This window comes from Anser cygnoides, chromosome 20, assembly GCF_040182565.1.
Source record: "Anser cygnoides isolate HZ-2024a breed goose chromosome 20, Taihu_goose_T2T_genome, whole genome shotgun sequence".
NCBI classification, from domain to species: Eukaryota; Metazoa; Chordata; class Aves; order Anseriformes; family Anatidae; genus Anser; species Anser cygnoides.
This window is the reverse complement of record NC_089892.1, coordinates 11,744,185-11,762,626: the sequence shown is the minus strand read 5'-3', so window position 1 is coordinate 11,762,626 and position 18,442 is coordinate 11,744,185. Positions and strand designations below refer to the sequence as shown.

Sequence of the window (18,442 nt, the reverse complement as noted above, 5' to 3'; positions counted from 1 at the left end):
TGAGCTGAACAAAAATGCCTTCTCCTTTATGTGCTGTGTGAAACAACAGCTCTCTCAGGACAGACCTCAGATTTGGGAAAAAAACTCATGGTTTTTAAGTTCAACTTTTTCTGAATGATTTTTAGTTTAGCACCCCTTTCCACAAAGTGTGAGATCGCAAAAACGTGAGGTCGTGACAGAAGGCTGTCCTTCTGTGAAAGGATCGTGGAGGGACAAGCAGCTCATGGGCCTGGGCAGACACTCCTGCAGTGGAGAAGAAGATGTACAGAGGCAGTTGTACAACAGAGCTTTATAGTCAGAATGGATTGTACCAGGTTTTTTGATGCAAAATGGAACATGACCCAAAATCTTTACAGAACAGAAGCGCTTTCAGGAACACAGCCAGCTGAAGCTTGAACGCCTGCCTACCTTCTCACAAGAGAGGCCACAAACTTTGGTTGCGTCAACTTTTTCCTCTCCAGGCGTGCAAAGTTTGAATTGTCCCATGCGATTTCCCCACAGTGTCACAAGAAATGTAGTAATGTTCAGAGAAATAGCGAATGCTAATGGAAAACAGACCTGAACAATATACTGCTCATGCAGCAAACTCAGTTCATTTTATAGGGAGTTACATGTGCATTTTGGGGGCTGGGGAGAAGAAAAAGAAAAATAGAGCAGATAACTGCCTGCTGTTCAAGACAACTCTGAAGTGGACAATGGATCAAAAGAACACCTTGCTTTATGGGGATGTAGTAGCAAATCCCAGCTTGGATACCACGGTTGACAATTCACAACAAAAAGGGGAGGGAGAACAAAACCAAACCTCAAATCAACCTGGGTGCAACAGGCTAATGGAATGCACAGAACTTGGGGGGAGCTTCACTGTCCGAGCTGCAAAAGGGACCCAGAACCAAAACAGAAGCGGGTATGGAGAACTAACAAACTCCACCAAACATGGTGGTGACTCACTGGGACACAGGCAAGTGTGAACAGCTGGCCTGTAGCGCCTATCCAACTGCAGCCTGCACTGCTGAGGAGGCACCAATCCACAGGTCTAAGTTCAAATCAAAAATTAAAAGACTTCCCAAACTCACGGGATAGGAGGAGGCTCTCCAGTTGGGGCAGGGAAGGGCAGCACGCTGGCTGCTGAGAGGCTTGGCCCAGTAAACACAGCTGCGATATCGACAAATTGGACCAGGAAAGGTCGTCTGAGCTACAGTGGTTGTTCCTCTCAGTGTAGAGAGGCAGCCGGTGCTGTACAGCCTGACTGTAAAATGCCTGAGAAGCAAATGCCTTGCCATGCTAACACTGCTCTGTAGACAGTTCTGAAGCTCTGGATATCTTCATTTCCATGAGAGTCATGTCCCTGAGAGGTACCAAAGGGAGGGGATTCTAGTGTATGCAAATTCAAGGGTGGGAAATGCAGAAAAGCACTGTTTTTTTCCTCTCTTTTTCAAGTTAGCTTTGCACTTTGCATTGTTTTCCCAAACTGCATAGCAGCTTACATGTAGTGTCTGAGACACTGGGGCCACGGAAATCAATGGGGCTTCATGAATTCCAACAGCAGCACCAGTGAGTGCTAATTAAGCTGCTGTGCAGAAAGGTCCCTTTCAAAGGACTCCAAAATCACACACGCTCTCTCTCACTCTGGTCCTGTAGCTGCTGTTTTGTAGAGCTGTATCATAGCATGATCTGCTTGATTTAAAGCATCAGCTGCTGGGTGGAGCAATGGCCAATACCACCTTTCTCATTAAAAAATAGGAAGGATAAAAAGTTAAAGACTTGAGACAGGCGAGCACAATTGCGTTCATGCAGCATGTTTTGTTGCACTCCTCTTAACAAGACAGGAACTTCAGGTGTGCAGGAGTGGCATATAACAGGGGTGGAGCTGGAAGCAGGTCCCTTTCACCCCCCACACCCTGCCAGCTACCAAACAGGGCATCTCTGGAAGGAGACAAAATGACAGCCTGGAAGTGGGCCGGGGAACCATGCCCTAAACCTTCCCCTTACTCAAGTACATCTCAGCTGCATTTTCTTTGTGTAACGAACACACCAGAACAGCACACACAGATGTAAAGCTTTTGTTCTGCCAGATCTGTTTCGAGTGAATACATGGCAAAAAGCTTTACACATCTGCATCTGTCCTGGTGTGACTCGTAAGAAAAGATGGAGACAACCACGACAGAAGAGTCCGCTGCATGTACAGGTAGCCAGCCTACAGCTCCTCATAGTCCCCACCTCCTCGTGGCTTGCTCATGCTGGCTCCTCCTCCAAGAAAAGCCTCCAGTTCATCTATCTCATTGTTTTTCTCCTTGCTTCTCTTCTTCTTTTTCTTTTTCTCCTCTTTGCTCTCCTCCTTCTCTTTGCTCTTCTTGTGTTTGCTTTTCTTTTTCACAGACTTCTCCTCTTCCTGCAAAATGAGAAAACTGTAATTAGTAAATCCTCTGAGCATGCCAGTAACCCAGCACATATCGCCCTGAAACTTGGCTCTAATGGGAACCTTACTTAGGGAGAAGCATCTACCACCAAGGCTGGCTGGGACCCTTCTGTGAGTTTGGACAGAAGAGAAGACAGACCATCTGGTTTTTATGTAGCAATGGTCTGTCAGGCAGTTTGTGCCTGATAATACCACATTACTGGACAAGCAGAAATGTCAAAGATGAAGCCTCCTGCAGACTTCCCTCGCTGTCTCTGAGATTAGCTCTGTCTGGGATCTCCCCCTGCTTGGAAAAAGCCATGGGACTGTAACAGACTCCAATCAGCAGAGATGCATTGCTCTAGTTAATCCTACATTTTACAAACTCACACACTGCCTTTTTAAAAGCCAACTGTTCTGGAAGTTTGTTTTTAAGCTGCAAGTGGTTAATGGTCTGCAGAGCCCATGGAGCACAGCTCTGGCTGCAGGATACCAGAATGGAAGGCAGTCCACCCGGTGCACAGAGCACACTGTAGGTAGCTACCCCTTTCCTTGGCTGCTAGACAATACGGCAGATCAACTCTGAGGAATTAAATAGTACCTCTTTGCTTTTCTTTTTCTTCTTCTTTTTCTCCTTAGAAGCATGTTTATCTGTTCAAATAAACAAACAAAAAAAAACAATATTGTTTTAAATCACCGCAAACCAGAAGCCATGTGATTCTGCCCTGACCCTATTTCTCAGAACAAAATGCTGTCCTGAAGCCGCATGCAAAGGCAATCCTTATTTCTCAGGACAAACTGTGACCCCTTCGAAACTAACACAGGTTCCAGCACAAGGTCCTAATTTGACTAGATGTAGCTAGCTTAATTATGAGCATTATACCATCTATTTTATTTTGTGTTATGAACACCTGGGTCTTCACTGTATCACAGCCACTGAAGAAACAAATACAGAGACCAGACCTGCAAACTGGTCTAAAGGCCAAACTGGGCACCAGACTATTAATTCCTGAACTGAAGAAGAGCTATGGGGAACAATTTGCCTCTGGCCACTTAATACTTGAAGGCATATGGAAATCCCATTGGAGCAGACTAGCAGGCTAGTACTGGTTGTTCAAGCTGCATATGGAAATTATGTCACCCTGAGGCCACAGTGCCACTGTTGCAGTTCTGCTCTACAGCAGTGGCTATTTTCACTGTATCAAATGAGCCCCAGAGCCCATCACAGTCGAAACATTTGTCCCAGCTTATTGTGGCTGATAGCTCAGCCACTGATTTCAACGCCGAACTTCCACTGACTTTGCACAGACTCCTTGAACAGGAGAGTATTTATTTGGCTTGACACAGGAGGCTTTGTAGCTGCACCACTTTTCGCAAGGTGGTATTTGATACCTATGCAGTCTTCCCCTCAGTTGATACGTAAATGCAAGTCAGCCATGGAGAACCCTAATTGCTGGTCAAGCTCCAACTGACTGGGTTACCGAGGTATGTTTTTGTACTTATCCCAGACAGAGGAGATAGGAGGAACCCACACTGGATTATTAAAAGTGCTAAATGGAAGTTTAATTATTGACCTGGGCCTCTGCAGATACACTTCTACCTATTCCAAGTTGTGCTGCTCAGCAACAAAAAATCACAAGCCAATGAAACCATCACTGCCTGTAATACCTTACTTACACTTCTGTAATAGCTTTTCCATGATAAACCTCACTTAGGTCGCTTCTGTCTCCCCTTAAGTTTTTAACTTTTCATCTTTCTGGGTGACATCAAGGACAGATGCTTTGCAGCAATGCCAAGAGAGCAGAAATCATTTGCACAACTAAAATTTGTTCCCTTAGGGGACTGGGGGAAAATAAAAAGCCCGAGGAGTGCTTAGGTTATAACCAGAAACTCACCCCAACTTTCCCCAAAGTAGAAGAGGAAACTGGCAGGGTATGTCAGAACATTTTGCTCACATTGATCCAAATTCTTGAGGAGGTGGACACTGCAATGCTGAGCATCAGTTCCCAGGCATGCAAAGTTAAACAGGAAGCCTTACAGAAGCAGCTCATGAAAGATGTGCTCCTGCTTCCAGCTGGGACAGAAATAATACATGGCTTATGCCATGGATGAGCCAAGTTCTCCCAGCCCCCATGGGGAAAAACATAAAGTTATTTATGTTGTGTTAAACCACATTAAAGGCTCACACAGGGCACTGCATGAAGTTGCATGGTATTTTATTTAGTGCAAATTGGTTTGCTTACACCCTGGAACCACTTTGGGAAAAACAGACACCTGAAAAACAAAATCAGCAAGAGTGGAAATGTGGTGTGACCGTTACCTTCTTCACTGCTCTCCTTGGGACCAGTTTCTTCCAAACCCAAACCAAAGAGATCTGAGTCATTTTTCAGTTTAAAGGAGTGGACTGTTGATTTCACAGGCTGGGGTGGCTTTGCCAACGAGGCATCATCATCAGATATTTCAGAGAGATCTTCCCGGACAGGGAATTCATCCTAGAGACAAGAAAAGACCGACAATGCAGACAGGTCTTTCAAACAAAAATCTCTAAATATTTTGTATACAGAGATGTCAGCATGTGCGGAGGAGGGAAGGAAATGGTAGCTGAACTGAGCTGTTATTGCCTGAAAATCAATGACTATGATGCTGTAAGCTCTATCTATTTCTTGCTACGGTAAAATGGCTAGGTAGCATTGATCCTGGAAAGCACACTCTGATAACTTATCATTCATGACACCAAAATCAAATTCATGACATAAAAGGATTAAACGAGACTTTCAACTGTGTTAGCTCAACAGCACCAGCCTTTACTTGCCCTGGTGAAGCACCTCTGTTTTGGGGAAAATCAAATCTAAATAGCTGAAAACAACTCCAGATTTGACAGACAAAACCTTTCCTGTGTAGCTCTGGGGGGTCTAGCACACCAGAGGCAACATGCAGCAGGGCCAAGAAAGCAATCTGTGTTTGCAGAATAAATCCGTTCATCAAGTCAAAAGGGAATGTGCTCCCAGTGCAAATTTTCGTCTTCAATGTGGGCAGAAACAGAATGCTGCAGAGACTGGATATCACCCCCCAAATCCTCTGCCTCTCTGCACAATGGGAATGGAAATGAAGTTCAATATTCTGTATGTGCAACTAATCTTCAGAATTTGTTAACCTTTTTCTTTAGATCCTCCAAACTGACCATAAACACCCCACTCTGCTGATGATTTAGGCAATGTTCCCCTCCTCCTTGCTTAATGGCGGTGCTTTTACTGCGTCCCCTTACCAGTACACCTCGTACTTGAAAAGCGTTCATAAGTTGTGGGGCATCTCCCTGAGACTGTCGCAACAGCAAGTTCTCTCACAAATCCCATTTCTCATCATCATTTGTTACATGTACCATCACAGTTACAAAAAGTAAACCTACTCCAAATAGTTTTGGTTTTATATTAAGATGCCAGGAAAAGCAGGTACTGAAATGCTAAATGAATGGAAAATTACTTCATAAAAAACAGCAGGACCCATAGCCACAGTGAAAGAAACTGGGACAGCTGTCTTTACTGCAGGTTTCTGGAATGATGCAAACATACAAAACACTCCCAAAAAAAAGCTGGCCTAGACACTTGGGGTACCTCAGAACAGCAACCGTCCATCCCAAATCATGATTTTCAGTTCCTACAGAGATTGCTCTGCTGGCTGTGAGTGCAGGTCACTGAAATCAGGAGTACCTAGAGTCACAGCAGCAAATTCTTATGAGCACAGAGAAGATGCTTGCATTATCTCCGTCTTTAACACACGACAGGCTAGGGACAGGATGGAAGGGACTCCTGCTCACATACATTACCGACATTTTACAGCTAACCTGGCTGTAATGGAAAGATTGCCCCTCTTCTTGGGTAGATTTTCCTACTTCTGTAAGGAGCTTTGCCAAGCAAATTTGGTATGGCCTTTTGATTGCTGCATTGACTCTAAGGAGCTCACTTGTTCTCTCTCTCTAGCATGCACACGCTTCTACATATTAAACTTCAGGTGAAAATCCACCAGCTTAGTATTTCATACCTTCCATGCTACTTGACTGACCACACTCTGGATTTACTGAGAATAAACAGCACATTAAAATCTGTGCGCACAAACCTTGTTGCTGCATGGCTTCACCAATCACAGCTTTAGTGGGTTTGTGCTTAAATCAATTTCTTCAGGTTGCTTAGCACCTGACTTGCTGTGACTGCTGCTGAGAGACTGGCAGAGCAGATGAAAGCTCTGCTCAGTGAGATGCCTCAACACTTCAAGCTCAGCTCTGCAGCAGTGCACAGTGATTCTTGCATGTTATTTACCATTTTCTTCCTCTGGCTGTCAGATTCCTCACTTTCAAAGTCTGGGTCATCCATAACAAATGAGAGCATTTGAGTAGCTATTGGTCCCTCTTGATCACTGTCAGACTCCTCAGGCTTTTCCTCTTTGACCACTTTCAGTTTGAGAGCATGTCCTTTGCTTTGGGAAGTGGTCTTTGGGGCCTGGACTGCTGCTGGGGTGGTGGCAGCAGCTGGCAGACTAGCGTTGAGCTTGCTGTTGCTGTTTCTTTCAGACACAGAATGTGGAGGTAAACTGTCAGGAGGCTTCAGGTCAGTTGCTTTGGTCAGTACTGCTTCACTCTGTGGTTTCACAGAATTTCTGGAAGACCTGAGAAGAAAAAAACAAGTTGACAGAGCCTGTCCACACCACCATTCTGTGATGCTGTGAAGCAAAGCACGACGACCAATTAATAGCTGAACATGCCTCAAGGGCTTCAGTGTGCATCTCAACAGGAGATGTAAGAGATGTAGCTCATCCTATGTGTGTGTGTATGTGAGTTTGAACACACAGCACTCAGATGGCGAAAGTATTTCTGGCAGTAAGTCAAATGCTGAATGTTCTCATGTCTCTGAGGATGCTGACGTACAGGTGCCTGCACTGGTGGGCCAAATCCAATCATACTACCCACAGCGTATGGTATGTGGAGAATATGATTCAGTTCATCGTTCTCCAGCACAGGATGTGGTGAATGACTTCCACTCCCACTGCAAGACTTGATACCTCTGTCCTCCTCACACTGCTATTAACAGATTTCCATGAGCTCAGTTACAGTCTCTTGTTCAAACTTGAAAAAAAGGCTGGGTCATTCCCAAACAGAAATGTACCAGCGACCAAAGAAACACAGTGCTCAAAAGCACACTACTTAGGTGTGATGCAGCTGTACCAAAAGGACAGCTACTAGTACCACAACCCCCCTCAGAAGGTGCTGCATAAAGCAGTTCCAGCTCAAGTAAATCCAGATTCAACTTAAAGATGAAGGAATGGGCTCCAGAGATACCATGATTCCACATAGCTGCACAGAAGTCAATGGCAAGACTGAGAAGAAGCCCAAGTTTGCCAGCACAATCCCACACTTCAAGATGTGCTTCGTACCTTTTTTTTTCATGTTCTGTGTCAATGTTTTCATCAGGTATGAGTATGACCTTAGAGTCCTTAACCTCTTCCTCCTCCTCACTGGACAGGGTGATGTTCTCGCTGGGCACTCGCTCTGTTGCCAGCATGGGTCTGCTGGGGATTTTGTCATCCAGGTCTAGGTCGTCTTGGAAACCTGCCACCATAGGGTTCCCCCCAGGTGCCTCTCCATCACTGCAAAGTAGACAATGATTAGACACAGCACCCTGAAGACACGGTAGGACAGACATGCCTCCCCTTGAAAGCACAGTGCCACTTGCCATGCTTTTAGAGCCAATTTCAGGCCTACCCTTACCCTGTCCAGGGCTGTCCAGGGCAGCTCTGCTGCTGTCTTCCTGCTGCATGCCCCCAGCCCACAGCCCCGTTCACGGTGGACCTGCTCCTTGTGGGCTACAAGGGTGACACAAGCCCAGTACCAAAACACGTCACAGAAGGATGTGTCACACAGTGGCTTTTACCACTCAAGGCTAAGATGAGTAAGCTTTAACGCTGTAGAGCAGCCTGTTTCTTCAGCAGGGCCTCTATCAGAACATCTCTGGTCCCACATACAAGGATCAGCCAATTGAAGAGTGGGAACCGCCTGCCTCGATCCCCACATCCTGTAATTAAGCCTGATCATATACTGCCACTACTGTGGAAATTCACTTGCAGCTATTAGCTTCTTGGAATGATTTCTGTTTCTCTGGTGCTCCCTGAAGCAGGCAGCCATTCAGACACCATAACCATGCTTTGACATTTCCCAAAATAAATTAACCTAAGGACACACTTTTAGAGCTAAGCATCTGCCAGGCTCCATGAATGCAATACAGTTATGTATTCAGAGTCATCCTGATAGAGCTTCACAGCTGAAATTACCAGCTGAAGGGTTCTTGTCTGGATTTCCCCACGACTCAACAATTTTAATACTTTCTGATGGATTTACTCAGGTCAGGAATATAGATATTTTTCAGTCTCAGCTGATGAACCTTTGCGTTACCTTCCCCCATTCTATTTGCTTTATCTGCAACAGATACTCAGTTCCTTCCTGACAACCTACTGTATATGATACCCACTCCACCGTCCTTTTGACTCGATACGGACTGTACAAACACAGCATTCATTTTTACGCAGAGGCAAAAAAAAAAAAAAAGGTTATGGTTTGAAACAGATTAGATTTTAGAGTCACGAAAGGAACCACCAAAAACCACAATCCCTAACCTGGCAGATGGTGCCAGCAGCCAGCCAGCACAGAAAGAGACAGTGGAGGCTGCTGTGCTGATGGGGTAAGAAATGCCGAGGCACTAACACAGTCCACCTGACTGTACTACTCACCTGGGCTCTTCTTATGGCCAGTTACTTTTTACATGTTAGTTTTAAAGAATACTGTAGCATTTGTGACAACAGATAGCGTAGCATTTGTGACATAAGGGGCACTAGGCTAATCACAACTAGCACAGTACTTTAAGAGTGACTACAACTGCTGCTTGTCTGGGTAACAGCATTAAGATCAGGACTAACATCCGTTCCCTCCTGCTTTCCATGTTGAGTCCTGAAATGCACCTCTGCTTTCAGGACTCAGAGCTCAGCTCCCAGCCAAGCAGAGGCAGGCTGCTCGAGAACCCCTTTGTCATTAACACTGCTGCTCTCATACTGAGCCAGAAAGGAGGGACACAGCCTGTCCCACACAAAGGAGAAGAAAAGTGCTGTTCAAAGCAGCCTCCAAGTACCGCACTGGCTGGAGGAATTACAAGTGAGAGATTTCTGAGGTATGTGAAACACTGGCAGTGTTTTCTCTAGAAATGTGCTGCAAAGAAAATGGAATCACACCCTAAAAAATGGCAGCATATTATCTTGAACAAGTGACACTGTATTTCTGTAACATCACCACTCCATCAAGCATAAGAAGCGTAAGACTGTTGCTATTGCCACTGTCCTTCCACTGCACACCATAAGCGACTTGCAGCCTCTAAAGCGTTCCCAGTTTGAAGAGAACATCTACGTGTGTATGCACACACATGCAAAGTGGGTCATCTCCCTTTGCAGTGAATACGCTGCCTCCATGTATAACTTCCACACAAATCATTAAGCGGCAGCTTAAGAGCAAAGCAAAGAAATGAATATATGTCAGAAAAATCACTGCTGCAGTATAAACAAGGCCTGACAATGCAAAATTAGTACCAGCTTGTAGTCCTGAGATTCCAGCTGGAAGGAAGTCAGAGCATGCAAAAACAAGCACATTGCACCACTCTTGCCAACACCTGACACACTGCCAAGCCTGCGTTAGTGTTGAGCCAACATGTTTGCAGGCACAGGTACCCACCAAAAATGACTATGCTCGCAGAGGTCTGTATGAGTTACTGACCAAAGAGCGCATCAGGGTTTCCTCAGAGCAAGCCCTCCATCATGTGCATGGAACAGCCTCTGGTGATGAAACAAATCCTGCTGCAGTCTCAGCGTATGCTCTCAAACCTCGCTTGACAAGTATCCCACCAGCCCTGCTGTACAGCTAGTGGATCCAGCGCCACCAGGAGCCATCAGAATCCTTTTGCCACATCAGTTTTTGTGGCTACAGATAGAGGAAAAACCCGAACTCTAATAAAGCAGATAAGCTGAGGGAATCACATGCCACAGGGTGAGCCTGCATGGCTACATTCCAGGAAATGGGGGTCTTCTAGTGTGCACCAAACAGTGCCCTCAGGTCTCCTTGCTTTGTCTAGCACAACTGGATACCACTATGTATAAAACAGAGGCAATAAAAGCAAAGAACCAATTAGAAGTCCTTCAGATACAAGACATCTAATCAATGCTTATGATAAATGTCTAGTGATATGGAGAAAACTCAACAGGAATCCTGTTAGCATCAGCACAAACTCACTTTCAAATAGACACCTGCAGCTTATCCACGGACCCAGGACAGCCTGAGCCAGCAGGAGGGAAGAGGGCAGTCTGGAGTCAGACTAGCTCCTCTGATGCAGTCACATACACACCGGCTCTGAGTATCAAGCTAAAGAGCAGCAAAGTAAGTTCTGAAGCAGCAAACTGGAATAATTGAACTGCCTTCCTAATCAACTGCTAAGGAAACTGATTTAGTGAGTTCTCTTTACTGCAGGCTGGAGAACCATAAAATGCCATTAAACAAAGTGCAGGACTCCATTAATCTCTGCAGATCTGCACTGGGATTTAGCTATAAGAACACCAAGAGACATCAGTACATGCTGGAAGTCTGAGCAGCTGTCTGATCGCTGGGCAAGAAGTTCTTTGTTTCAGAGACAAGAGCTCTTTCCTCACTGCTAGCATGCTTCAGAAAAAACATTTTTTCTAACATCACTGCTCTGTGTCAACTCTTGCTCGGTTGTTTAGAGAGCTGTTATGGAATACCGAATGGGAGAAGTTCACATAACATCACTGAAAACAATAACCCTGAATTCCCAATGTAACTAAAATGCATGAGAAATATCAAAATTTACAGCCTCTTTTTGAAGCTTAGAAAGGAAAAGCAAACAAGTTCTTATACATGGAAGCAAGCGCAACACTGAGTTCAGGACACGGTTCAGTTACACACCACCCTGCTTCTAATGACAAGAAGAAGTAACTACCTCTGCTTCATGTACGAAACGCACTGTGCGCTAAGGGCTTCTCCTATGAGCTAACTGCGAGACTCCTGCTTACAGCCAATAAGGAAATACATCTTATTCAGCTAAGAGAAGTAAGTCTAGGAATATTTAAGACAAAGCCCATTTTCCTGCTCTGTCTTGCATGGTTCTTCAGGTTAGGAGATTACACTTGGTCCTAACACACCCAGAGGAAATACTGGCAAGCTGTGTAAGCTTAACACTCAGATCTCTGCTTTAAAACATTCAGGAAACATGAATGCATCTCTCTAGAACGTTCTTAGGCTTTGTTCCTCACTCAGATTCAAGGGGGATGCAACTTCTAGTACATCTGTTTTTTAAAATCAATGACATCTCTATTAGGTTTCAGCAGTTTCACAGAACTGTTGTGTTCTTTAGGTCCAAGATAAATATCTGCAGCAGCAGATTTTGTTGCAACTACAATAATCTACTTATTGCAGTAGAGGCTAATTATTAGAGATGGTGCTTACAGAACTCTTATGCTGCTCCTGGGCACCATGGGGTTGTAACTGGGATCCTCAGTCAAATCTGTTATTGCAGGTGATGGACAGAATCACATAGCACAGCTCTGAATTTCAGCATGCCTGGTTTATTGTGGTAGGCCCTTTTCGGCAAGAAACAGAACGTAAAATCACCAGACAACCAAGAAAACTGTGCAAACTACATAAGAAATCAGAGCAAGACATGGATGCCATGCTGCAGAGGAGTATCAAGCACCTGAATTCTCAGGGATGCGCTGCAAGGTCTTCTCCCAGGGAAACAGAGCTATTCTAACAGTAGATGATTACCACCGTTCCCCAAAAGATGAAGCTGTGACTGAGTGTCCTCTCTGTGCCCAGTGGAAGCCCAAAGGTATCTCTCTTTTTGCCCCAACCAGCTTGTATGCCTGGAAGGCTACCAAGACTGGGGACAGAACACAGAAGGGCTTCATAACAGATGAGAATGTGACAACCCTACAGGCAAGGAGCAGAGCTCATTACACAACTGCTTGAGACGTTTGGATTTTATACACCTATTTGCTTCCAATAACTGACGCTTATTAGAAGAGAAGCCTGTGCTAAAGATCCAGCGTCCTTCCCACAGCAAGAACTGCGGCTAAGGGCACTCCAGGACCCAGTCCTTCAGCAAACCCCAGGAAGGTCAGGCTTGGCTCTCCTGACATCTCTTTGTTAAACACAAAAATAATCCAGCCTGGCCACAGCTGCAAGCAAGACACTTAGTAGGCCAGCATGTTTCTAGCAACTACTGTTTTTTTCCTTATTTTCCTTTTTTTAAAATTTTAAATAAAAAACATCTATGCGTTCTACTGTCATAAGGGATGGTGATTCAGGCTGACCTGCATTAGGCAGGCACTGAGCTTCACACACAGCACTGATTTCAAGTTGTTGTGGTTGAACCGAAGAACACTGAATCATAACAAAGATGTCAAGAGATGCAGAATCCACATTCACAGACAAGCTGTATAAGTGTTTAATTACTCTCCTAGTTAATCCAGTGGTGATGACAAGAGGCAGCAGGCATAGACTATTCTAAGCAGATGGATACAGAGCCTGAGAGTACTCTTGGGTCACCTCTCAAATGACAGCCTGCTTTCAGACAGCCTTGCTGAACATCCTCTTGTCAGAGCAGCTTGGTATATCACAATCCCTTTCCTAGATAAAAAAAATGAAATCCAGGAGAAAAAATAATAATAAAAAATAATAATAATAAAAAAAGAAAATCCAGCCTCCATAAGCTCAGCTCTATCCCATTTGAAGGATACTGGGAAGGGACATTAGAAATGGACAGAGGAACAAGAAGGCCTTCCCTAAGACTTTTCTGGAATCTGCAGGCAAGCATGCAGAGACATTTCCAAAGGAGCACAATCATCTCCATCCTTCCTTCCAGAATCCCACTGAGCCATGGAGTGCCCCCAAGGGTCCTCCAAAAACCACAGTCCTCCTCATAATGCCTCCAAAATGGCAGTATCAGGCCATGAAGGAACCTGTCCATTCTTCGGGCCTCTGCAGCGGCAAGTTATTCAATAGGCAAAACAGGAGAATCCTGCAAAGTGCGTCAAGTGCCGTAAGGAAAATACCTCAAACGTTTCATCACATTGGTTAGAAGGGAAAACCCTTCCTAATACAAAGCAACCCATTGGTTTATCACTGCTCACGAAAGGAAGACAACAAAACCAGGAAGGTGATAACTAGCTTTTACTGCCCTTCCCCTGCTTCCCAGGAAGTAGTGTGTATCATTAAAAGGGAGACAGTAACAGACAGAAAGGAATAGGGGCAGCTAATTGCTCTGCAGTCCCTTTCTGAACAGCTGTACTGGGTTAGCTAGGCCTGAGCAATTATTCAGATTGCACATCCTGGTACATCCCTGTCTTGCTCTTGCTCCACCCTCTTTCCCTTACCTTTCACTATCGATACGGTGTTTGGTCTGTAGTTTCCCTTTGTCCTTCTGTGGAACTGAGTCTTCTAGAAAGCTGTGATCCAGGCTGTCGTCAGGAACAAAGTCCTCCACACTCTGTACTTTTGTAGGGGCTTCAGGACGGGGAGGAGGAGTAGCAGCAGCATCTGTATTAGCAACAGTAGTTGTAAAACACTGAGTTCACCACGAGCAAGACATAAATTTGATTTTTACACACCTATCCTGTCCAGGGCCCCTTTAGCACACAGATAACAGCCACAAAGCAGGACCTCAGCTATGCAGCAAGGGAAGAGGAAAGCTATGAACAGGATACAGAAACCAGTCCAGAATCTCACATGAAGTCATTCACAGACCTCGTGCAGCCACTGTGGTTTACAAAGCACAAGGTTGATCCAGCCTCCTAGATGAGTCTGAAAATCTCTTTAAAATGGTAGCTGATTCTGCTGTACAGTGAATACCACAACTGACTATACCACAACCACATTTTTGTACTTAAACTGTATGCATCACTCCTGTGTTATGTCCCTTCATTATTCTTTCACCTTTTCCAGACTGTTCAGTTCACTCATTCACTTCCTCTTGCTTTTTAAACTTCTATCTGTCAAAGGCAGGATTGTTTGTACTGTGCTTTCAAATGCCCTATGTTACCAAAAGCTCAAGAGCTACAGCAAATAAAGATTTGCTTTAACACAAATTATGTGTGGAGACACCTTTACCTATTGTCAAGGTATCAGGATGAAAGACACTTGAAGTCTAGAGAGATTAATATTTTCAGATTCACAGTATTAAACCTTTTTCTTCTGCTTGGACTGCACTTCACACCTAGACTCTTTTGGGTGAGCAAGCTTTCTATATGAATATAGATTTTGCCCTAATAGCACAGCTTTCAGTTTACTTCTGCATACGAACAGCAGTGTTACTAATGTCACTGAGCGTCTTTGGTGTAAGAAAAAACATGGCCAAAAGAATTACTGCCACAAGACTTCAATGGAAAGGTTAAATAACAGCTCCCACAGAAAACACCAAGTATTACTTTCTGATAGTGATTTTCAACTGCTTTCCAATTAGCTAGTCCCTAGGCAGGTTCCAGTAGAGGTGCAGACCCTTGGCACACTACATAAATACAACAACAACAGATCAATTTTTCCTTGCTGCCTTTTGCAACCCTCCTAAAAAGCACTCCAGAGATCCCAGGACTGCAGGCCACAAGCCTAAAGAGGTCTTGAGCCAGATTTGGTAGTAGACCACTAGTCTTTTTTATACATATCAATATGACCAATTTTTTTTGCCAACAAGGCATTTCTAACATTTTCTCCTCTTTTATTGTTTGTTTGTTTGTGGATAGGAAGAGTCACAAACAAACTGGAATGGGTGTACTGTGTCATACCTGGTAACAGATTCAGGATGCAGAACATTGTGTACAAATCTAAAACTGAAAGATTTCAACATCTGAAACTGCAAACCATATTCCCAGCACCTCCTCCTTTCTTTCTGTGGGTGTCTTGAGAGCACTGTGAGCTCTAGGGATTGACAGTTTGAGAGGGAAGGTATTTCCAAAGGGTGATTCAAACCATGTCACACTAATAATTTTTAGGCAGTGCCAGCTCTGCAACTCCAGTCAGCTTCACAAACAAAGTGAATGTGACAGCCAAATTAAGGTCCAGATCAGTAAAAATGAATGCAGCAAACCTCTCAATGCTTCTGCCCTGCAACTTCATCTAGCCAGGGTTTGGACCGAATGCTGTGCCACTCTGCTCCATTGTTTACTAGTGCTAAGGAAGAAATCAAGGCGGGCTGCTCTCCTCCTCAGACCATCTTCAAAGGAGCTTATTTCCCCGGAGGGGAATCCATTGCAGAGCCTGGACTTACGTGATCATTTCTGGCTGAATAACCTTTAAAACCAGCACTCTGCTGCTTTCTGTTAACACGCAGGAGCCCCTCTGAGCTGCCAGACTTTTGTGAAGACAGTGCTTCAAATAGCTTCTCTAATGATTTTTCTTGCTATTCAAGAGGCGTATGTGCTCCTGCTAAGAAGCTGACAGTTATTTTATTAGTGTCCCCTGGGTGCTTAGTACCTTCCTCGTGAAGCACACTACAGCCCCTGTCCAGCTGGCTGGACAGTCCCTGTCCAAGTCCAACACAGAGACAAACAAAACGCCAATCAGGAGGAAAGAAGCAAGTGCCCATGTAGCTCTCCTTGGACGCGCTGCACACAAACAGGGCCTGGGTTTCTCAGACAACTGTCTGCTTGGCCTCTCACTGCGGAAAGGCAGAAAACAGAGAAACACCCATGGGTGACACCCTGTCTAGACCTACCTGGCTGGGGAGGAGAGGGGTCTGGCGCAGGAGATGTCCCAAACAGACGTGAAATGATGCTGCGCTTCGGAGGTGGGGCTGCAGCTGGAGGTGCTGGGGAGGTGGTAGCTGGCAGAGGCGTATGCGGCTGCTGAGCCTCAGGTGCAGGCACTGGTGAAAAAGATGAGGGGGGCTCAGGAGAGATGGCAGAGCTTGTGGAAAGCGGCTGTGGTGGCTGTGGGGTGCCAGGGCTGGAACTGCCTGTCGATGTGGAACTTGGAGGTACTATGGGTGACTGGGAACCAGAGGAAGGGCTTTGCCCATTAGTTGTCGGTGGTGACGTGTGTCCTCGACTTCGGGCTTCCATCATTTCAAGGAAGCTGCAGGAAGATAAATTACAAATTTAAGTAATGGAGAAGATATGCTCAACAGAGTACAGTGCTGTGCTGCTTTGGCTACATGCTGAGCTGGGAGGGTACAGGCCTGCTTTCAGAGCTGCCACAACTCCCTGGGTCATGATAAATCTGGTTCACCCAGGTGTGCTAAAGTCACAGGATCTGCATGATGGTGTGGAGAATCCCAACCCGTTTTGCACTGCAGGATGAAACCTACATTTGTAACGCTGCTGGGAACTCCCTGGATAGATAGACTATAACAACGTGCCAGGGCTTGAAACTCAGCCTTAAGTCAGTACTTGGACATATGTCTCTAAGGGAGTAAGTGCTACGGGAATGGCACATTTCTGTATTCTGCAGAAGAGATCAAAGTGTTCAGGAAATCTTAAATACTATGAAAACCTCTTCTTTCAGCCAAGAATGGATTTGTGAGGAGAACCCTTGAATTAAAAAAAAAAAAAACAAGAGCTATCCAGAGGCTCAGAGGACTGACTGCAATTATTCTCACAACATGCAGATATATGTGCAGTCTCTCCCCTTGTACACACACACCATGTGTGGGAGCCATTTGAACCAAGCAGCAGATGCTCTGAAGCAAACTGCGGTCCTGGCTGGATTCCTGACTCAAAGAGCGTTAAAGCCTGTACCGTCAGAAAGGGTGAAACGCTCCCTCCTTTTGAAAAAATGAAACCAAGTCTGATCCTGCTGCAGCCTCCTTCTGCAGCCCATTTGGCTAACAGTCTTTTCATAAGCTTGATGACATGAAAAGGCTTTTTCTACAGAATGGTCTCAAAGTAAGATCTGTTACATGTAGCACATCAAAGATACACAGATAGGATACCTGAAGTGTATCATGTATAAAATCTAGCAAATGTCATGGTCTTGCTTCCTTTCAATAAGCCTAATAAACTCATGTGCACAGAGGCTCTAGGTCCAACTGCTTCTGCAAAACAGATTTGGTTGTGCTCCAGGCAATGAATACATTGAAATGGAGGCTGCTCTCCAATATAGAGCACGACCTTGTCCTGCAGGGAGTTCAGACAGACAGACACCTTCACTGGAATGATTTCTAAGCAGAAGCAAACATCGTGGGCTAAAAGATTCTACAACTTCCTTGAGATACCATTTTCTATTTTAAGGAGCAACCCAATACGTGTTTATGAAACAAATTAATATACTTTGTGACCACAGGATGTCCGGAGCCCTAGTGAAAAACCCCAGGAAGCTGCTAGTTAAAACGGAAAAACTAGCTAAAGAGAGGATAAAGGGCAGCACTAAGAAGTGGTATTTGATAGGAAAGAAATCCTTGGTAGAGTTCCTCAAGAGTTAGCCTTGAGACGTATTTTAGTATTTCAGTAAGTGGTACAAGGACCACAGATATGTTCATGAAGTTGCAAGTAGGAGTTCATCAACACAGAAGACAGGGACAAAATACAGAAAGAGTTGGATGACTGTGCAACGCAGAAACGTGACGGAATTCAGCAATGCAAAGGAAATAGTCATCTGCTCAAAGGCTAGGGAACAGGTCTTCTTGCTCTAAGTTCACCACGCTTGCATGGCTAGGAAAGACTTGCCTTGCTCGTTCCAGAAGACCAGGCCAGAAGACTACAAATGCGGTGCTGCCTGTGAGGAGCAGGAAAGTAGCCAGGCTGTCACGTGGCCCGTCCTCTGCCTCTCCCCTGAGACTGCTGTCAAGGCAGCTAAATTAGTGCTGTGCTAACCTATCTGATGCTTCCACCAGGATCTTGAGCAAGGCTTACATGTTTATTCTACCTATGCTGAGTACAACAAAACAAGCGCCCATCAGAACTGCGATCAGAGCATGCGACAAAGCATCCATTCCAGCATCCCCCCTCCCAAGGGACTCG

At 45.0% G+C, this 18,442-nt stretch overlaps 1 protein-coding gene across 2 annotated transcripts in view; it reads right to left on the bottom strand.

The window, feature by feature from the left end:
• Positions 1 to 272: 272 nt before the first annotated feature.
• The window catches only part of RABL6 (RAB, member RAS oncogene family like 6), a 58,410-nt gene continuing 40,240 nt past the window's right edge, over positions 273 to 18,442 (bottom strand). For both annotated transcript variants that reach the window (XM_066980496.1, XM_048054519.2), the window contains 7 exons: positions 16,201 to 16,559; positions 13,868 to 14,030; positions 7,820 to 8,032; positions 6,709 to 7,054; positions 4,716 to 4,887; positions 2,997 to 3,046; positions 273 to 2,389 (listed from right to left, as the gene is read on the bottom strand). In XM_066980496.1, coding sequence (XP_066836597.1) covers positions 2,195 to 2,389; positions 2,997 to 3,046; positions 4,716 to 4,887; positions 6,709 to 7,054; positions 7,820 to 8,032; positions 13,868 to 14,030; positions 16,201 to 16,559 — 1,498 coding nt within the window. In that variant the 3' untranslated portion in view covers positions 273 to 2,194. The remainder of the gene's footprint in view (positions 2,390 to 2,996; positions 3,047 to 4,715; positions 4,888 to 6,708; positions 7,055 to 7,819; positions 8,033 to 13,867; positions 14,031 to 16,200; positions 16,560 to 18,442) is intronic.